Source organism: Loxodonta africana, chromosome X, assembly GCF_030014295.1.
Source record: "Loxodonta africana isolate mLoxAfr1 chromosome X, mLoxAfr1.hap2, whole genome shotgun sequence".
NCBI classification, from domain to species: Eukaryota; Metazoa; Chordata; class Mammalia; order Proboscidea; family Elephantidae; genus Loxodonta; species Loxodonta africana.
The window spans coordinates 2033141-2054500 of record NC_087369.1 but is presented as its reverse complement, the minus strand read 5'-3'; the positions used below and the strand labels follow the sequence as shown (position 1 = coordinate 2054500).

Below are 21360 nucleotides of genomic sequence, written 5' to 3'. Positions count from 1 at the left end.
TAAAACACAATAAAAAAAAAATTATTGATTTGGAAATTAACTTGCTCTGTAAACCTTCACCTAAAGCATAATGTTCAAACACACACACACACACACACACAAACACACACACACACACAAATGTTCAGTCATGTAGCCGGGCACCATCCAGGTCTTCTGGTCTCATGGTAAAGGAGGCAGTTACTCATGGAGATGCCTAGTTTTTCAAGTGATACTTTTGGGTTTATACTCAAAGGAGAAAACTTTGTGGGGAAGACTGCTTTCCAGCTTATTCTGAGCAATTGAAGTAGTGCCGTTTCCACAATGAAATTACTTTCTTGAGGCTCTTAAGATCCTCCATGGATTTCTCTTAATCGTGTGCCACCCCCGACCCAGCCAATGTGACAAGTGAAAGTGTGAATCCTATCCACAGAGACGGTGTGAGGGAGTACAACGCGATCAGTTGCCTTGGGGAGCGAGGCTGCTAATGGCAGTTCCCCCTGACACACGCTGGCTTTCTACTAAATAGTGCTCAGTTTAGAAAAACCACTGTTTTCGTTACTCCATTGGTCTTGGGAGCCTGGCGGCGCAGTGGCTAAGAGCTCAGCTGCTAACTGAAAGGTCGGCAGTTGGAATCCACCAGCCGCTCCTTGGAAACCCTGTGGGACAGTTCTACACTGCTATTTTTATCTTCTATTTTTTATACCTCGTCTCTTCCTTACAGAGCTGCTATTGTGATACCAAAAAACCAAACCAAGCCTGTTGCCGTCGAGTTGATTCTGACTCATAGCGACTCTACAGGACAGAGTAGAACTGCCCCATAGGGTTTCCAAGGAGCGGCTGGTGGATTCCAACTGCGGACCTTTCAGTTAGCAGCCGAGCTCTTGACCACTAAGCCACAATAGCCAAGACAATTCAGGACTGACCTCTGACAGGGGACCTTATTCTGCATTCTGACTTCCCAATGGCTGTTTTTGGAAGTGCCCGCCATGGGCTGGCAGAAGCCCTGGTGGTACAGTGGTTAAGCACCGCTGTTAATCAAAAGGTTCGAACGTACCCAGTACTCCCAGGGAGAAAGATCCAGCAGTCTACTCCCATAAAGATTACATCTTAGGAAGCTCTATGGGGCAGGTCTACGCTGTCATTGGGGTCGCTGGGAGTCCCAGTCGACTGGACGGCAAACAACGCACACAGCTAAGACACCCATGGAGTCTGTTTCTGTCCCTGCTAGGCCTCTCTGTCCTTCGCAACAACCCCAAAGATGCCACAGCTCCGTTCTATGCTTTCTGTGCTTCTGAGTTTGGCAATCCGTTCCACCTGGTAAAGCCCCTGTCCCGCCTTTTAAAAATTACCCAAAGTATCTACAGCACAGATCCAGAAAGGAGCCCTGGTGCCACATCAGTTAATAGCTAGGCTGCTAGCCTAAACGTCGGCAGTTCAGACCCACCCAGCAGCTCTGCGGGAGAAAGGCCTGGCGACCTGCTCCTATAAAGACGAAAAACCCACTGCCATCGAGTTGATTCCAATTCATCGTGACCTAGCAGGGTTTCTGAAGCTGTAAACCTCTACGGAAGCAGACTGCCACATCCATCAAGACTACAGTCTGGGAAATCCTATGGGACAGTTCTACGGTGTAACACATGGGGTGGCTGAGAGTCCTAACCTCGGTGATGTTAATGAGGCAGGGTTAGGCTGTTATGTTAATGAGGCAGGACTCAATCTACAAGATTAGGTTGTGTTTTAAGCCAATCTCTTTTGAGATGTAAAAGAGAGGAGTGAACAGAGAGACATGGGGACCTCATACCACCAAGAAAGCAGCTCCAGGAGCAGAGTATGTCTTTTGGACCCGGGGTTCCTGCACTGAGAAGCTCCTAGTCCAGGGGAAGACGGATGACAAGGACCTTCCTCCAGAGTCGACAGAGAGAGAAAATCTTCCCCTGGAGCTGGTGCCCTAAATTTGGACTTGTAGCCTCCTAGACTGCGAGGAAATAAACTTCTCTTTGTTAAATCAATCCACTTGTGGTATTTCTATTATAGCAGCACTAGATGACTAAGACAGAGGGGTTCATCAACAAGGGGAGCCTCTGGCCCTCACCATCCCCCTGAACTCACCAGCGTGTCCGCGTCCAGGAAGACGCACTTGCTGTAATGGGTGAGGGTCCAGCAGTGGAGCTTGGTGAGGGTGACCCCGAGCTCAGGTCTCTTCAGGTAGGCCAGGTGGATGTAGTCTGCGCTGCGTATCAGGTTCACCTCAATAACGTCATCGAACACCCTCGAGAGGATGACCCTGGAAAGACACGGGGCAGCAGCTACTGAGAGGGCCGGGATCAGCGAACACAGGACACCTCACCTCTTAAGGGGTGCCACCGACAAACATGGAGCATGGACCTACTTCCACACCTGTTACGGATGGAATTGTGTCCCCCCAAGATATGTGTTGTAAATCCTAACCCCTAAACCTGTGGGGAGCCCTGGTGGTACAGTGGTTAAGAACTCAGGCTGCTAACCAAAAGGCCAGCTGTTCGAATCCACCAGCTGCTCCTTGGAAACCCTATGGGGCAGTTCTACTCTGTCCTGTGAGGTCACCATGAGTTGGAAACAACTCCACGGCAACTCGGTTTTTTTTTTTTTTTTGCATACTTATGGATATAATGGCATGTAGGGATGGGGTTTTCTTTGTTATGGGAATGAGACCATATCAGTGTAAGGCGTGTCTTTAACCAATCACTTCTGAGATATAAAAGGAACAACTCAGGCACAGACACAAGCACAGATGGGGGAAGACAGATGGCGTGTGAGGATCCCCAAGGAACCAAGCAACAGAAGCAGGAAGGAGACAAGGACCTTCTCCCAGAGCTGACAGAAAGAGAGCCTTCCCCTAGAGCTGGCGCCCTGAATTCGGATTTCTAGCCTCCTGAACTGTGAGAAAATGTCTGTTCATTAAACCCAGAAACCCCAGTGCCGTCGAGTCGATTCCGACTCATAGCGACCCTATAGGACAGAGTAGAACTGCCCATTAAAGTTTCCAAGGAGCGCCTGGCAGATTTGAACTGCCGACCCTTTGGTTAGCAGCTGTAGCACTTAACCGCTACGCCACCAGGGTTTCCATCAAAGCTTCCCCCTTTTGGTATTTCTGTTATAGCAACTAGGAGACTCAGACACCATGACACTCAGTGCAGTTGCCATGTTTGGGGTTGGTTTTCCACGGTTGTCTTAGAGCTCGGCGCACTTTTCAGTTATGCTGAACACTTACGTAAACTTGAAAAACACGACAAATTGAACAGAACGGTGTTGAGACTCCAACTCGTGGCAACCCCGTGTGTGTCAGAGTGTAACTGTGTTCCATAGATGTCTTTGTTATCTAGTGCTGCCATTACAGAAATACTACAGGTGGATGGCTTGAACAAACAAGACTTTATTCTCTTACAGCCTAGGAGTATAGAAGTCTGAATTCAGGGCGCTGGCTTTCTCTCTCTCTTGGCTTTGGGGGAAGGTCCTTGCTATCAATCTTCCCCTGGACTAGGAGCTTGTCAGCGCAGGGACCCCAGGTCCAAATGATGGGCCCTGCTCCCGGCACTGCTTCCTTGGTGGTATGAGGTCCTCATGTCTCTCTGCTCCCTTCTCTCTTTTATATCTCAAAAGAGACTGGCTTAAAACACAATCCAATCTTGTAGATTGAGTCGTGCCTCAACGACATAACTGCCGATAATCCCACGTCACAGAGGTAGGATTTACGACATAGAGGAAAATCACATCAGATCACAAAATGGTGAACAATCACACAATCCTGGGAATCGTGGCCGTCTTAGTCAGCTAGTGCTGCTATAATAGAAATACCACAGGTGGATGGCTTTAACAAAGATAAATTTATTCTCTCACAGTCTAGTAGGCTAGAAGTCTGAATTCAGGGTGCCAGCTTCAGGGGAAGGCTTTCTTCCTCTGTTGGCTCTGGAGGAAGGTCCTCGTCTTCAGTCTTCCCTTAGTCTGGGAGCATCTCAGCACAGGAACCTCAGGTCCAAAGGACACACTCTGCTCTCGGCACTGCTTTCTTGGTGGTATGAGGCCCCAACTATCCGCTTGCTTCCCTTTCCTTTTTATCTCTTGAGAGATAAAAGGTGGTGCAGGGCACGTCCCAGGGAAACTCCCTTTACATTGGATCAGGGATGTGACCTGGGTAGGGGTGTTACAATCCCACCCTAATCCTCTTTAACATAAAATTACAATCACAAAATGGAGGACAACCACACCATACTGAGCATCATGGCCTAACCAAGTGGACACATATTTTTGGGGGACACAATTCAATCCATGACAATGGCCTAGCCAAGCTGACAGACATTTCGGTGGGACACAATTCAAGCCATGACAATAGGGTTCTCAGTGGCTGATTTTTCAGGAGATTGCCAGCCCTTTCTTCAAGTCACCTCTGGGTAGATTCGAACTTCCAACCTTTCAGTTAGCAGCCGAGCATGTTCACCATTTGCACCACCCAGGGGCCACCCATGGGGTCACCGTGAGTCAGAGTTGACTCGATGGCAATAGAAGTCCTTGGATGATGCAGGGGGTTAATGCAGAGGGTACTTTCCCTTTGAAAAACACATGGGTGGAGAGGCGTGAATGCTGAGCAGGTAGAAACCAACAGACTTCCGCTGCAACTTCTGTTGATACTAATTAGAAAGGAGTCCTGCTGGAGCAATGGTTAAGCGCTCAGCTGCTCACTGAACGTCTGTCAGTGTGAACCCACCAGCCACTCTGAGGGAGAAAGACCTGGTGATCTGCTGCCGTAAAGATTTTACAGCCTTGGAAGCCCTATGGGGCAGTGCTAAAGGGTAACTGTGAGTCGGAATCAACTCGACGGCACACAACACAACATCAACAACAACAATAACAGAACAATTAGATAAATCAGCATTTAGACCTAACTCAAAGTTTTACCCATTTATTTAGCACTGCTTCTTGTTCACAATTTCTTCTTTTCTTGATTTGTATTTCATTTTGCTTGAGTATATCCTAAAGTGATTCTCTCTCAAAGGTCATTGGTGAGTAAATTTTTTTTTTAATTTCTGCATATTTAAAATACCTTCATTTTGCTTTCAAAACATGCTAATTTAGCTGAATACAGAAGCCTCTTTTCAAACTTATTTTGCTCCAGAACTTTGAGACATCAACTTTCTCAACCCCGACAGATACTGAAGGGTATCTAAGTACTTTTTCTTTATCCTTGGGGCTCTGACATGACACCGCTTTGTAACAAGTTTGGGCTTCCTTCGCTCATCACGTTCAACCATCAGGAATATTCTCAGCTTCAAATTCTTTCTCAGAGCCGAGATACTCCATGAGATCTTTTCTCCACTCCATTCCCTCTGCTTTTCTTTCTTCCTGAAGCTTCTACTGGACAGGTGCTGGAGTTCCTGAATCTACTTTTTTTATCTCCCTGAACTTTGCTCTTGTATGTATTACATGTCTGTGTTCTTTTCCAGGCCACGGTTTCCAAGGTAATCCTGTCTCTAAGAAAGTATTCCATCTATTCCCCCACCACAGCCCCCTGCTTCCCGCTCAGTCATTCCTGGAATCTGTGGTATCTCCATGGTTGTGGAAAGATCCGGGGAGGCCAAGCAAAAGAGTATTCTGCTTCGGTACAAATAACAGTCTGATAGATGTTCCCCAATCCTGCTGGTCAGCTCTGCTCGGTCCCCTAAAATAAGTCCCTGGAAGTAGAATTAAGTTTCATGAATGCAACTTGTTCAAAGCTTCAGGCATACGGAAGATGTGGGTTTGTTTCACTTGCCGAAAGGATACCCCACCCCACACTTGTTCCAGAGCCTGGGCGAGTGGTGGTCTTTGTTACCCACATACCCGGTCATTTCTGGTTACCAGCCACTGTGTGTCTCCTAGGAGTGTGAGTATCAGAGGCCACCTCCAACCACCCCTTCCAACCAGTGTGTCACCTACATAATTCAGGTTTTTCAAAAGCTAAACCAGTCCTACAACTTTGAACTCCTCCAGCATTTCTCTGGAGTTCTTTCTGAATATTTTAATGTTCTCCGTGAGGACCTAACCTCTTTTTTGTGTGTGTGCTTTAGGTGAAAGTTTACATTGCAAATTACTTTCTCATTCAAAAATGTATATATAAAATTGTTTTGTGACATTGATTGCAATCCCTGCAATGTGTCAGTACTCTCCCCCTTTCCACCCCGGGTTCCCCGTGTCCATTCATCCAGGTTTCCTGTCCCTTCCTGCCTTCTCGTCTTGCTTTTGGGCAGGTATTCCCCATTTGGTCTCGTAGACTTCACTCATCTAAGAAGTACGTTCCTCATGTGTGTTATTGTTTGTTCTCTGGGCCTGTCTAATCTTTGGCTGAAAGGTGGGCTTTGGGAGTGGCTTCAGTTCTGACTCAGCAGGGTGTCCAGGGGCCATTGAGTAGATCTTGTTGTTGGCTGTAGTCAAGTCAGCCCCTGACTCATGGCAACCCCACACACAGCAGAACAAAACGCTGCCTGGTCCCGTGCCATCCACATGATTGGTGCAGATTAGGACAGGGTGATCCGTGGGGTTTTCATTGGCTGATTTTTGGAAGTAGATCACCAAGCCTTTCTTCCAGGTGTGTTTTAGTCTGGAAGCTCCCCTGAAACCTGTTCTGCGTCACAGCAACACGCAAACCTCCAATGACAGACGGTGGTGGCTGCGCCCGCGCTGCACTAGCTGGGAATCAAACCCAGGTCTCCCGCATGGAAGGTGAGAATTCTACCACGGATCCACCGCTGCCCCCTCACAGACGAAATAGGTCATATAAAGGCTAAACCAGTCCTGCAACATTTAACTCTTCTCTGTATTTCTGTGACATTATCCTAAGTATTTAAAAGTTCCTCTGGGAGAACCTATGTCTTGAGTAGACCAAGTTAATATTTTGGATGTTATGAGCCATCAAGTCGATTCCAACTCCTGGCGACCCCGTGTGACAGAGCACAACTGCCCCGTAGGGTTTCCTAGGTTTTTTTTTTTTAATCTTTACTGGAGCAGATTTCCAGGTCTTTTTCCTTGTGGAGCCACTGGGCGGGTTCAGTCATCAACCTTTCACTTAGCAGCCGAGCACTTAAAAGTTTGCTCCTTGTAGGAAGAATGAAGAAAACTAAAGACACAAGAGAAAGATAAGTCTAAACGACTAATGGACCACATCTACCACGGGCTACACCACACTGAGTCCAGCACAGTCCAGCACAACTAGGTGGTGCCCAGATACCACCACTGACTGCTCTGACAGGGATCACAATAGAGGGTTCCCGACAGAGATGGAGAAAAATGTAGAACAAAACTCTAACTCAGAAAAAAAGACCAGACTTACTGGCCTGACAGAGGCTGGAGAAACCCCGAAAGTATGGCCCCCGGACACCCTTTCAGCTCACTAATGAAGTCACCCTTGAGGTTTACCCTCAGCCAAAAATTAAACAGGCCCATGAAAAAAACAAGACTTAAGGGGCACAGCAGCCCAGGGGCAAGGACGAAAAGGCAGGAGGGGGAAGGAATGCTGGTAATGGGGAACCCAAGTTTGAGAAGGGAGAGTGTTGACATGTTGTGGGGTTGTCAACCAATGTCATAAAACAATATGTGTACTAACGGTTTAATGAGGAGCTAGTTTGTTCTGTAAACCTTCATCTAAAGTATGGTTAAAAAAAGTGAAAAAAAAGTTTGCTCCTTGAGTAAACCTCAAGGCTTAAAAAACATATGTTGATCAAGCCTAAGGAGGCAGGAGTTCAGGAGAGAGTCAGGTATGTTTTTCGGGACCCTTTTGGGTTTATCCTGACAGTTCTATAAAAGAATATAACTGTCCCACTGTTGTGAATTGAATTGTGTTCCTCAAAAATATGTACTGGGCTCTGTTTAGAAATAGGAGGTTTCTGTTATTATTATATGTGAGGACTGAGGTGGTTCTGACCCAAGCCATGGTGTTTTCAATCGCCTCACGTGCATGTGAAAGAATAAGGAAGATAAACAAGGAAGACTAGAGAGGAACTGATGCCTTTGAGTTATGGTGTTGGTGAAGAATATCGAATATACCATGAGCTGCCCGAAGAACAAACAAATCTGTCTTGGAAGAAGTACAGCCAGAGTGCTCCTTAGAAGCGAGGATGGCGAGACTTTGTCTCACGTCCTTTGGACATGTTGTCAGGAGGGATCAGTCCCTGGAGAAGGACTTAATGCTCGGTTAAGTAGAGGGTCAGTGAAAGAGAGAAAGACCCTCAGTGAGATGGCTGGACACAGCGGCTGCAACAAGGAGCTCAAGCATAACAATTGTGAGGATGGTGCAGGACTGGGCAGTGTTTCGTTCTGTCGTGCAGAGGGTCGCTATGAGTCGGAACCGAATCCGCGGCACCTAACGACAACAACAGTTATAATGTTATGTTCCAGGGTATCACAAATGTTTTGCATTCTACTGCTAACCTAAGAGTTGGCAGTTCAAACCCACCCAGTGGTGCCTTGAAAAAAAGGCCTGGTGATTTGCTCCCATAAAGATTACAGCCAAGAAAATCCTATGGAGCACAGTTGTACTCTATAACACATGGGGTAGCCATGAGTCTGAATAGAATAGACTGCTGGAAACGACAAAATTGTTGTGTTCATGAAGCCATACCGGAGTGGTGGTTGTTAGTTGTCATCAAGTCAACTCCGATTCGTGGTGACCCCATGTGTGCAGAGTAGAACTGTGCTGCATAGGGTTTTCAAAACTGTGACCTTTCAGAAACAGATGGCCAGGCCTTGCTTCCGAGGTGCCTCTGGGTGGGTTTGAACCAGCAACCTTGCAGTTATTAGCCCAGAGCTTCATCATTTGCTCCACCCGGGGACTACTAGAGCAGGGTGAGTGCTAAACCTTCTGAGTCGTGTCTTATAAAAACCGCAGAACAGACATAGAGACATACATGCAGAAAGGGAAAACACTGGCCACGTGTGGGACCGTCTACAAGCAAAGAAATACCAAGGATCGCCAGCAGACATCAGAAACTAGGAGAGACACCACAGAAAGAATCGACAAGGCCGAGACCCCGATTTGCACTTTTAGCCTCCAGAACTGTGAAAAAATAAATTCCTGTTCTTTAAAGCCACCCTCTTGCGGTATTTCTGTCAGGGCAGCCCTAGGACGTTAAGACGTCCATTCAGAGTCTCATTTAGGGATGATTGGATGGACAGGAGGCAGATCCCAGAGGGGCCCCCAAGACAAGCACCCACTCACAGGGCACCATTCCGTACCCCAGGCGCCTGGGGACTCCGGCCTGAATCTGGAGGCCCAGGGGGATGTTTACTGCAGCTAAATGAATTCTGTTCTCGTTTCTTCCTCTTTGGGGCCCGAAGGGTTCATCTTGGGCAAGAAGAAACACAATTAAAGGATCTGTTCGCTGCAAGTATGTTGTAAGAGAATGGGTTTCGATGCCAGTGCGGTCCAAGTCTAACCACACCGCTTGGTGGCAACGGAGAAGGCTGGCCTCGAGAGCCAACTTTTAAAGAAATATTGGCAACCCGACTGGGGGAAAACATTCCTAACATACTGTGTGATTTATGACTTCAGTTTCTCCTGAAGCTGAGCAAGGATTGAGGGTTTGTGTCTTCTCCCCACGGCTGTATTTGTCCGTCTTGTCCTACTGTTTGTAGGAGTTCTCTATAGATTATGGACAGTAACGCTCCCGCACCCCCATATATTTAGGAGTCCTGACTGCTAACTGAAAGGCTGTCAGTTTGAACCAACCAGAGGTGCCTTGGAAGAAAGGCCAGGCAATCTACTTTCGAAATACCAGCCATTGAAAACCCCGTGGAGCACAGTTCTACTCTGACACACACGGGGTCGCCAGGATTCGGGATCGGCTCCACTGACCACTGGTTACTGTACCTGTTCACTCACTTTTTTCGGTTTACTTAGGACAGAAAAACTTTCCTCTCGTGGAGTTATATTTTGGTAAGTATAATCTCAGCAGCACATTCATCTGTACCATTGGAGGGGTTATCATTGGATATCCACACTCATCCATTACCCCTCACCGTGGAGTCGATTCCGACTCAGCGACACCATAGGACTGAGGAGAACTCCCCCATAGGGTTTCCTAGGCTGTCATCTGAGGCATTTTTCTCCCATGAATTGGCTAGTGGGTCCAAATCGCCAACCTTTCAGTTAGCAGCCAAGCGCTTAACTGCTGCGCCACCAGGGCTCCTCATATACATATCCAGATACACCCTATATTTACCATATTCAATATACTGCCGACTCGTAGGACAACAATGGAGTCCCTGGGGGCACAGTTACCATGTGCTTGGCTGCTAACAAAAGGTTGGAGATCCAAATCCACCCAGAGGTACCTCAGAAGAAAGGCCTGGCAACCTACTTCCGAAAAATCAGCCAGTGAAAACCGTACGGAGCACCGTTCTACTCGGACACTCACGGGGGTCCCACGAGTCAGAATCAACTGCACGGCAAACAACATTATAAATATGTTTCCCAGTCTGTTGTTTGCCTTTTGTTTTTATGTATAACACATGCACCAAAAAACCAAACCCACTGCCGTCGAGTCGATTCCGGCTCACGGCAACCCCAAGTGTGCGGAGTAGAACGGTGCTCCATGGGGTTTCCAATGGTGTGACCGTAGCAGATCAGCAGGGCTTTCTCCCGAGGCGTCCCTGGGTGGATTCGAACCATCGAACTTTTGGTTTGTTTTCGAGCACTTAACCAACTGCAACACCCAGGGACTCCTTGGACACTCTTGGGGGGGCATTATTCAGCCTGTCACATGTGTACTGTGGGGTGTCCTCTAGGACGGAGTAGAACTGCCCCACAGGGTTACCGAGGAGTGGCTGTTGGATTCAAACTGCTGACCTTTTGGTTAGCAGCTGATTTTTTTAATCACTGTACCACCAGGGCTCCAAAGGAAGGCCCTCGTTGCCACTGAGTCGATTCTGACTCATAGCAACCCTATAGGACAGAGGAGAACTGCCCCCATTGGGTTTCCAAGGTTGTAATCTTTAAGGAAGCAGGCTGCCACATCTTTCTCCTGCTGAGCAGCTGGTGGGTTCAAACCGCCGACCTTTCGGTTAGCAGCCGAGCGCTTAACCACTGCACCAGCAGGGCTCCTTGTAAACACATGAAATACAGACACACAAACACACGCCTGTATAGTGAAAAACCCAGTCAGTGGCCACATACATGGAGGAAACAGGGACCTTCAAACCCCGAGAAACCCCACGGAGCCAGCTGTGAAGTTAACAGGACTTCCAGGCTTAAGTCTTTTACGTTGCTTACCGTGACTGCCTCTCGAAGTTGTCTTTTTCCTCAAAATTGGCTTTTTTTGTTGCTGTTTTTTTCTAATTGGGGTGAAAATATTCACAAGGAAACCACATCGATTCAATAGTTTCCACGTGTGCGATTCAGTGACACGGCTCACAGCCTCTGAGTTGTGCACCCATCTGGCTCTCCTTTTCCACCACCACGAACACAAACTCCGTGCCCCCTGAGCACAAACTTCCCCCTCCCTCCCACCCCTGGTGACCACGAATACGCTTAGATCTCTATGTATTTGCTTATTTCATGTAAGCGAGGTCATATAATACTTGGCCTTTTTGCAGCCGTCAAAACACTGGCTTTTCAATCTCCGTAGCTAAGAAAATGAACAGTAACCGTAACAAAAATGTCGTTTCTTATGCATTCCGTGACAAATCCTTGTACTTCAGGGATGATCTTAGGACACTGTACAAATGTTTTCTGCCTACCAGGATTGCAGACCACCCAGGTCTATGAAAAATGGTGCTCAGAAAACCGTCTGGTTTTCCCTATAAATGTGAAGCATTGAGTTACCACCGTTGTTGTTTGGTGCCATCGAGTCGGTTCTGACTCATAGCGACCCTGTGTACGACAGAACAAAACACTGCCTGGTCCTGCGCCATCCTCACAATCGTTAAGCCTGAGCCCACTGAGTTACCGTGTGACCCAGCAACTCCATTTCGAAGTATATACTCGACAGCATAAAACTTAGGTCCACGAAAGCTTGTACGTGGAGGTTTCTAGCAGCTCTATGCGTAAGAGCCAAACTGTGAAAGCCACCCAGACGTCTATCCACGGGCGAATGGATAAACAGACTGTGCTCCGTCCATACACTGGAATATTATTTGGTAATATTTATTAATCAATCTACTTACCTTCTCTTAGCCAGAGTCAGTATAAGCAATCTATAACTATCAGTGACTTTTTAGAAAAATAAAAATATGCAATTTGTTTTTAAAGATGGTGAGTCCAGACATTCAGAACAATCCCTGGGGCTTCCTAGAATATTAGGGGAACTGCTCCCAGGGCAGAAGCCACCTTGGGACACCTGGCGTCTTACCTGAGCAGGTGGGACACCTGAGGTGTAATCAGCACCGCCAGCTTCCTGGTGGTCCGGTGGTTCCTCAGTGACTGTCCCAGGACCAGCGCCCCCTGGCAGTAGACATCATTGGTGGCCAGTGTGACGAAGGCCTGGTCGGCCACTATGGGGTGGACAAGACACCAAGGTTACGCTCCCGAGGGGGCTCGTGGGGTGGAGGGGTGACGCTCACTCTCCCTCCACCCTGGCACTTCATGACCACTCAACCGAGTAAGTGGTCCACGCTCTACGGGTGTTTGCTGGTGACGCTTCACACACACCGTCTCATTCTTTTAAACACAGGAAGTGTTGTAAGGAAAAGCATAAACAGGAGGCAAAGTCAACTAGTACCCTATTGCTGTTTCCTAATACTACAGTACGATACTACACTGTCATACTACAATTCAACACCAGAATACAACATGACACTACAATACTACAACATAATACTATAACACTACACTACAACACAACACCACAACACCACAGCATAATAATATAAGACAATACAATACTATACTACAACACAATACTATAACATGACATTATAATTAAAAAAAACCCAAAAACCCATTGCTGTCGAGTTGATTCGGACTTATAGTGACCCTATAGGACAGAGCAGAACTGCCCCATCGGGTTTCCAAGGAGCAGCTGGTGGATTCGAACGGCCAACCCTTTGGTTAGCAGCCAAGCTTTTAACCACTGCGCCACCAGGGCTCCTATACTGTAGTACTACAACACAGTACTACACTACGCCATGACACAATGCTACAATACACTGTTACAACACAATGCTACAATACGTTACAATATAATACTGTGCTACAACACAGTACTACAATGCTACAGCACAACGCTACAGTACAATGCAATACTGTAACACTACAACACAACACAATACTATAACACTACAATACAATGCTGTTGTTGTTAGGTGCCGTTGAGTCGGTTCCGACGCATAGCGACCCTTGTACAACAGAACAAAACACTGCCCGGTCCTGTACCACCCTTACAATCATTGTTATGCTTGAGCTCATTGTTGCAGCCACTGTGTCAATCCACCTCGTTGAGGGTCTTCCTCTTTTCCGCTGACCCTGTACTCTGCCAAGCATGATGTCCTTCTCCAGGGACTGATCCCTCCTGACAACATGTCCAAAGTGTGTAAGACGCAGTCTCGTCATCCTTGCTTCTAAGGAGCATTCTGGCCGCACTTCTTCCAAGACAGATTTGTTCGTTCTTTTGGCAGTCCGTGGTATATTCAATATTCTTTGCCAACACCACAATTCAAAGGCGTCAACTCTTCTTCGGTCTTCCTTGTTCCTTGTCCAGCTTTCACATGCATATGATGCGATTGAAAATACCATGGCTTGGGTCAGAGGCACCTTAGTCTTCAGGGTGACATCTTTGCTCTTCAGCACTTTGAAGAGGTCCTTTGCAGCAGATTTGCCCAATGCAACGCGTCTTTTCATTTCTTGACTGCTGCTTCCATGGCTGTTGATTGTGGACCCAAGGAAAATGAAATCCTTGACAACTTCAATCTTTTCTCCATTTATCATGATGTTGCTCATTGGTCCAGTTGTGAGGATTTTTGTTTTCTTTATGTTGAGGTGGAATCCATACCGAAGGCTGTATACAACACAATACTGCAATATGCTACAATACAATAATATAACACAATACTATACTACAATACAACACTTCAATACAACACAGCACTACAGTAGGCTATAATACTACAATACCATGCAGTACTAAAGTACAACATGACAGTACAACACAACACAATACCACGATACAATACAATACCACAATATGATACAATACTCCAATATAACACAACGCTACAACCCTGTGCAGTACGACAATAACCTAGAACCCATTGCCGTGGAGTAGACGCATAGCAATCCACGTTACGGAGTAGAACTGCCCCATAGAATTTTCCAGGCCCTGGTGGCACAGTGCTTGAGAGCTCAGATGTTAACCAAGAGGTTGGCAGTTCGAATCCTCCAGTTCGAAGCCACCAATAAGCAGCCCTATGGGGCAGTTCTACTGTGTCTATTCTAGTCTGTCTGTCTGTCTGTTCTATTCTGTCTCTATGAGTCAGAATCGACTTGACAGCAATACGTTTTTGATTTTTTAATCTTTACGGGAGTAGATTGACAGGTCTTTCTCCCATGGAGCCGCTGGGTAGGTTCGAACTGCCGACCTTTTGGTTAGCAGTCCAGCGCTTAACCCATGTGCCACCTGGGCTCCTTCAATACTATAATACAACAGTACAACACAGTACAATGCTACAACATAACACTATAATACAACACAACACTACAATACAATGCCACAATACTACAATAAAATATAATACAAGGCTACAACACCACACTACAACACACTACTACAATACAATACAATGGTACCGTACAACACCACACTACAACACACTACTACAATACAATACAATGGTGCCGTACAACACCACACTACAACACACTACTACAATACAATACAATGGTGCCGTACAACACCACACTACAACACACTACTACAATACAATACAATGGTACCGTACAACACCACACTACTACAATACTGTAGTACAATAGAACGTGCATGGATATACCAATGCCTGTTGCCATCAAGTCACTTGCAACTCCTGGCGACCCCACGTGTGTCCGGGTTAGAACTGTGCCCCACAGGTTTTCAAAATCGCTGCTTTTTCAGAGGTAGGTTGCCAGGCCTTTCTTCCAAGGTGCCTCTGGGTAAACTCGAACCACCAACTTTTTGGTTAGCAACTGACCACGTGAACCATTTTCACCACCCGGGGTCTCCATGCATAGATGGAACACCTTGTTTTATTTTGCACTGGCCTCTTGCCTGTATGGACCACAACGAACGTTGTCCGACCCACAAGTGATCTCACGAAGATGGCACAGGACCGGGCAGTGTTTTGTTCCAGTGTGTGGGGTCGCCATGAGTCAGGGCGACTGACTCCACGACAACTGACAAGAACAATACAGCAATAGAGTCTTGAAAACTCACCCCAAGTACCTGGATCTTCGATGCAAGAAAAGCTTAAGAGTGGAAGCAAGGAGCCAATGGCTTAATTAAAATGAAGATGCCTCCCCAATTCAAAAGAGCCACGCCAAACGTGTTAAGTACATTCTTCACAGGTCCGCGGGAGGATCGCTTCGACTCAAGAACATGTATGAGGCCACGGAGACGGGAGAAGGGGGAATATATTGTTTCATGAACCCAAAGCACCTTAGTTTCAGAATGCCTCAATAAGAGAGCCAAAAAGTGAGATCTATTGAAGCCTAAAGTCATGTCCATGACGTGAACTTTTACAGTGACTTTAAACCACTCATTCTGGGCCCCCCAGAGCTCGTTTCTGGGATAGACAACACAGCCTGCGGGGGCAGATGAACCAGTGAGCAAGGTATGCCAGGCTTACTTGTGTTTGCTTACCAATCTGTAGCGCATGAATTTCACATGGGTTTGTGGTGAAAAACAGGTGGGACAGAGCACTACAGATTAGTAAACGAGCACCAGTAAGCCCGTGCGTACCTTGCTTCTTGGGTAATCCCTCCCTGGTGGCACGGAACAAACAGCCACGCTGGGAAACCGGGACCTTGTCAGACTCCGGCGCTATCTAAAGAAGTGAGACTTCCCAGCACTGAAGCGGGGCCAGAACACACAGACCTGTGCTTCCCAAAGACACCATGTTGTCCTCCTTCCTCCCTGAGTGCCCTGGGGCAAAAATATTCACAGTCACACCAAATAGACCCACCGAACCTAAGCTCCCCGGGCCTCCTCGCTCCCCAGGCTAAAGGGCGGCCTTCTTGCTCCAGAGGTATAAACCCTGCAATGTGCCTGTGACAAAAGATGGGTGTCCACACGTTTCTGGCATGTTTGTAATTTGAGTAGGACAGACAGGAAACTTTTGAACACCAATCTGCAGATACCTCTTCAGTACCTATGTCTGTATCAATATCTTTATCTAGGAAGCAAAAAACCAAACCTGTTGCCCTTGAGTCGATTCTGACTCATAGCAACCCTACAGGACAAAGCAGAACTGCCCCAGAGGGTTTCCAAGGAGGGCTGGTGGATTCGAACTGCCGACCTTTTTGGTTAGTAGCCGAGCTCTTAACCACTGTGCCACCAGGGCTTCATATTCGTATATATACATTTGTATATATGGAGGAGAGATTTAACTATATATGTGTATTTTTTTATATGATATAGCATACGATGTTCTGTGTGCTCCATGGGATCTTCACTGGCTGAGTTTCAGAAGCAGACTGCCAGGCCTTTCTTCCTAGTCCCTCTTTAGTCTGGAAGCCCCACTGAAACCTGTTCAGCATGACAGCAACACACAAGCCTCCATTGACACACAGGCGATGGCTGCACGTGACGTGCATTGGTCGGGGATTGAACCTGCGTCTCCCACGTGGAAGGCGAGGATTCTCCCACTGAACCACCCTGTCCTCACGTATTCTACACCCAGGTCAAAAAGCAGATTTGCTAGGAAAATCAGATTCAGCTTGGGGAGGATGGTGCCTGGGAGTTTGATAACGGGCCTGTAAAAGAGAGCCCCTGGGTAGTGCAAACGGTTCACACTCTCGGCTGCTCACCAAAAGGTTGCAGGTTCGAGTCCACCCAGAAGTGCCTCAGAAGAAAGGCCGGGCAATCTCCTTCCGAAAAATCAGCCGTTGAAAACCCCAGGGAGCACAGTTCTGCCCTGAGACACATGGGGTCGCCATGAGTCGGAGTCGTCTTGATGGCAACCGGTTTGGTTTTTTTTTGTGTGTTTTCCTGTTAAACATGTTTATTTCTATCCCTCGCCAGCCCTCCCCTCAACCCATCTCTCCTCACCACCTCCTGAAATATCATCCGCGGCGTCCTGCACCTTCCTGCCCCTCACTCAGAGGTGGTGTTGTTTCCTGCACTGAGCTGATGATACGCACACGGGATCCTCTGGCTGCGTTCCGAGGCTGATCGAGGTGTGCTCGGACGTCTGTCTGTGAATGTCGCCATTATTCAGCCCCAGCACTTTGGGGAGATGTGTGGTTTTCACTCTGGAGGGCTCCTGACTGCTCTCCCAACAACAGAGCGTCTTTTCTGCTGCTCCTCCAAGTGGAATCTTACAGCCACTTCTCCACAAAAGTGCCCTTTCTACTCCTGGCCCCACAACGTTCCTTTCCAAGGCCAGAAAACCAAAACAACAAACCCGTTACCATCGAATCGATTCCACCTCACAGCAACCCTATAGGACAGAGCGGAACTGCCCCACAGGGCTTCCAAGGCTGTCTTTTTTTTTTTTTATTTTTAATTGTGCTTTAGGTGAAAGTTTACAGCTCAAATTAGTTTCTCATTCAAAAATGTATACACAGTTTGTTTTGTGACATTGTTTGCAATCCCCACAATGTGACGCACACTCCCCCTTTCCACCCCAGATGCCCCATGTCCATTCGTCCAGTTCCTGTCCCTTCCTGCCTTCTCGTCTTGCTTTTGGGCGGATGTTACCCATGGGGTCTTCAATATTTGATTGAACTAAGACGCACGTTCCTCACGTGTGTTATTGGCTGTTTCATAGGCCTGTCAGTGGTTAACAGCTTGGCTGCTAACCAAAAGGTTGGCAGTTCAGATCCGCCAGCAGCTCCTTAAAAACCCCGTGGGGCAGTTCTGTTCTGCCCTATGAGTCGGAATCAACTCAGTGGCAACGGGTTTGGTGTTTGGTTTGAAATCTTTGAAAAGTGGGCTTTGGAAGTGAAGGCTGTAAATCTTTACGGAAGCAGATTGCCACGTCTTTCTCCCTCAGAGCAGCCGGTGGGTTCGAACTGCTGACCTTTCAGTTAGCAACCGAGTGCTTAACCATTGCGCCCCCAGGGCTCCACTTTCTAAGGCTGGTGGGTGCCTTCCTGTCAGCTGTGACTCACGGTTCTCCTATGGGTGTCAAAGTACAACTGTGCTCCATAGGGTTTTCTTGGCTGTAATGTTTATGAAAGGAGATCACCAGCCCTTTCTTCCTAGTGTCTTAGTCTGGGAGCTCTGCTGAAACCTATTCAGCAAAACCCAAGCCTCCACTGAGAGACAGGTGGTGGCTATGTGTGAGGTGCGCTGGCCGGGAATTGAACCAGGGTCTCTCACATGGAAGGTGAGGGTTCTACCACGAACCACCTCACCTCCTGTTAGTTACATAAAACCAGTTACCGTCCAGTCGGCTCCAAGTCAGGGAGACCCCATGTGTGTCAGAGTAGAACTTCTCCCTAGGGTTATCTTGGCTGTCATCTTTATGGAAACAAATTGCCAGGCCTTTCTTCCGTGGCTCTGCTTTGTGAGTTTGAACTGCCGACCTTTAAGTTAGCAACTGAGCGCAAACCGCATGTGGCACCCAGAGGGGTGAAAAAAAATCACAGAAGAAGCTCAATGATTTGCCAAATCCGTCCTATGAGTAAAAAGTAACCTCTTTAAAAAAAAAAAATCCTCATGCATAAATTATCACGTGGGACTAATTCAAGGAGTCCTTGGGTGGTGCCAATGGCGAAGATACTTGGCTGCTAACTAACTGAGGTTGGAAGTTTGAGTCCACCCAGGGGTACCTCAGAAGAAAGGTCTGGCTGGCAATCTACTTCCAAAAAATCAGCCGCTGAAAACCCCATGGAGCACAGTTCTACTCCAACACACATGGGGGCGTCATGAGTCCAAGTCAGCTTGACAGCAGTTGGTGGCACAGGTCTAGTGCAAGACGCATACGTCTTAATGATAAAAGGAACCTCTAATCTTTCTTCATCCTTGCATTTTCTCGGCCTTTAAAGTCAACTCTCCAAACCCGATGTTCACAAAACTTCTGGGCAGACCTCCTGGGATCCCCAACCTTCCCTGAGGTCCTAGCTACCTGGGTTTCCTTGAAGGGGGCTTTATTCCAACACGTTTTGCCTGTGGCCTGAATTCAGGAGAACTCTCCAGCACCAGAGGAGCCCTGGTGGCACAGTGGTTGAGAGCTTGGCTGCTAACTGAAAGCTTGGCAGTTGGAACCCACCAGCCCGTTGGGGAGAGAAAGATGTGGGAGTCTGCCTGGTAAAGATTACAGCCTTGGAAACCCTATGGGGCCCTTCTGCTCTGTCCTATAGGGTTGCTATGAGTCGGAATCTCAGGCTTTGTTGGGGTTGCTCGGGCACCATCTCCTTGATGGTTTTAGGGACAGGCACGTCCTTCCATCTTGCAGGCCAGGAGAATCACGACAGTTTAAGGATATTCCCAAGAAACTCACTGAATGAAACTTCCAGGATAGTTTTACATTTTACCGAGGGACAATTAGGAAAATTTTATGCCCCCTTACTAAGCTATAAATCACCCTTCCCCCTCCAGCAGCTGGGACCCACCCATGTCTCCAGCCAGCACAGGGTAGCCTCTTCAGTTCCCACAGACCAAGGAATGGGGCCAGGGAGACCTGGGGAAAGGCAGAAAACTGGACCTTGGGGTTTGGGGAAGCCCAGCGGGGTCTCCCTGGCTGAGCCTCATCTCTCAGGAGCCAGCAGGAGCAGGGGCTGGACCAGCGGGGCGACCCCGACTCACCCGACATGGTCCGGGCGCGGGGTGCCGGTTGTGGGGCGTGGACGAGCTGGGCCGGTGGAGGCGCCGCTCTGGACGCGCGGGTTCCCGGCCTGGGGGGACAGAGGTGCTGTCGAGACCCGCGCCTGCGACCCCCTCCCCCGGCCACCTCCCCAAGCTCGGGCTCGCTCTGTCACCTGCGCCCCGCCACGCCCCGGCCACCCCATGTCCTGGGGCCCTCCTTGCCTCCCTGCCCGGAATACCCCGGCCTCCTGTTTGCCCCCCGTCACCTGCGTCCGGCGCTCAAAGGGCCTCCCACGCACCCCAAAAAACGGCTGCCTTTGGCCCCGGAGACCCCCCCACCGCGCCCCGGCCACCCCCCTGCCCCGGGGCTACCTCTGCCTCCTCCGCGCCTGGCCGGGCCCCCCGACCCCCTGCCCACCTCTGTCCCCACCGCGCTCCTGCCACCCCGTGAACCTACCCAGCCCAGGGACGGCCTCTGCCTGGATCCGGAGCTCCGGAGTCCCTGCGCCCAGCACCGACTCTTCCCCCCAGACCCAAATCTGCCCAGTATCACCGTGGCTTCCCCGCTCCTCGACCATTCGCCTGCTCCTCGACGCCCCCGGCCACCCCTGGACCCAGCGCCCCCCGCACCCCCTGCAGCTCCTCGCCCTCGGCAGCCTCTCCCCACCAGCGCTGGGAGGCCGGCGGCCGCGCCCCGCAATCGGCAGCCCCCGGAAGCGCGCCCCGCCTGCTCAGCCACCGGGCCCGCGTCCCCCGCCTCCACCGCCGCAGCCCCCGCCCCGCCGCCTGGAGCTGGGCCGCCCCGAGAGGGGGAGGGGAGGTGAGGAACGGGACGGGGAGGGGAGGCAGGGGAGGGGAGGGGGGAGAGGAGGGGGAGGGGAGGGGGAGGGGAGGGGGAGAGGAGGGGGAGGGGAGGGGACGGAGAGGGAGGGGAGGGAGGGGGAGAGGAGGGGGAGGGAGGCGAGGGGACTGGGACGGGCGGCCCTCTATTGCGTCCCGCCCCCTGCCCGGCCAGTAGCCCGCGCTGCCTGGGTTGGGACATTTAACCTTTCATTGGCCATCCCCAAAGTAAATGTTTGCAATGGCTTAAGGGCCTGGGCCCAAGGCCAGCGGGCTGCCCGGGCGAAGGCCACGCTTCAAACCGCCCAGCCGGGCCCGGGCGCCAGGGCCTCAGTTGGTGATCTCACTGGGTGATGAGTGAGGGGAGGAAACAAGGAACGCCTGGGTGCCTGCGTGGAGGAGTGAGTGCGTGAGCTGAGCGCAGGACAGAGTGAATGAAGGAAGTGATGCTTGATCAGCGCCTCGGCTGAATGTATGCATGAGCCGATGAATGCAGGGGCCAGCGAGTGAATTCGTGGGCGAGGGAGTGAATGCCTGAGTGAATGAATGAAAGGATGCTTGTGCGAGTGAATGAATGAATGAGTGAAGGCGTGAT

The 21360-nt window shown here is 49.2% G+C and overlaps 1 protein-coding gene across 1 annotated transcript in view; it reads right to left on the bottom strand.

Annotated features, from left to right (window-relative positions):
- GYG2 (glycogenin 2) overlaps positions 1 to 19978 on the bottom strand; it is a 39777-nt gene extending 19799 nt beyond the window's left edge. Inside the window, exons 1-3 of the mRNA XM_064277982.1 lie at positions 19926 to 19978; positions 12336 to 12477; positions 2092 to 2266 (exon numbers count right to left, since the gene is read on the bottom strand). Coding sequence (XP_064134052.1) covers positions 2092 to 2266; positions 12336 to 12477; positions 19926 to 19932 — 324 coding nt within the window. The 5' untranslated portion in view covers positions 19933 to 19978. The remainder of the gene's footprint in view (positions 1 to 2091; positions 2267 to 12335; positions 12478 to 19925) is intronic.
- Between the last annotated feature and the right edge of the window lie 1382 nt (positions 19979 to 21360).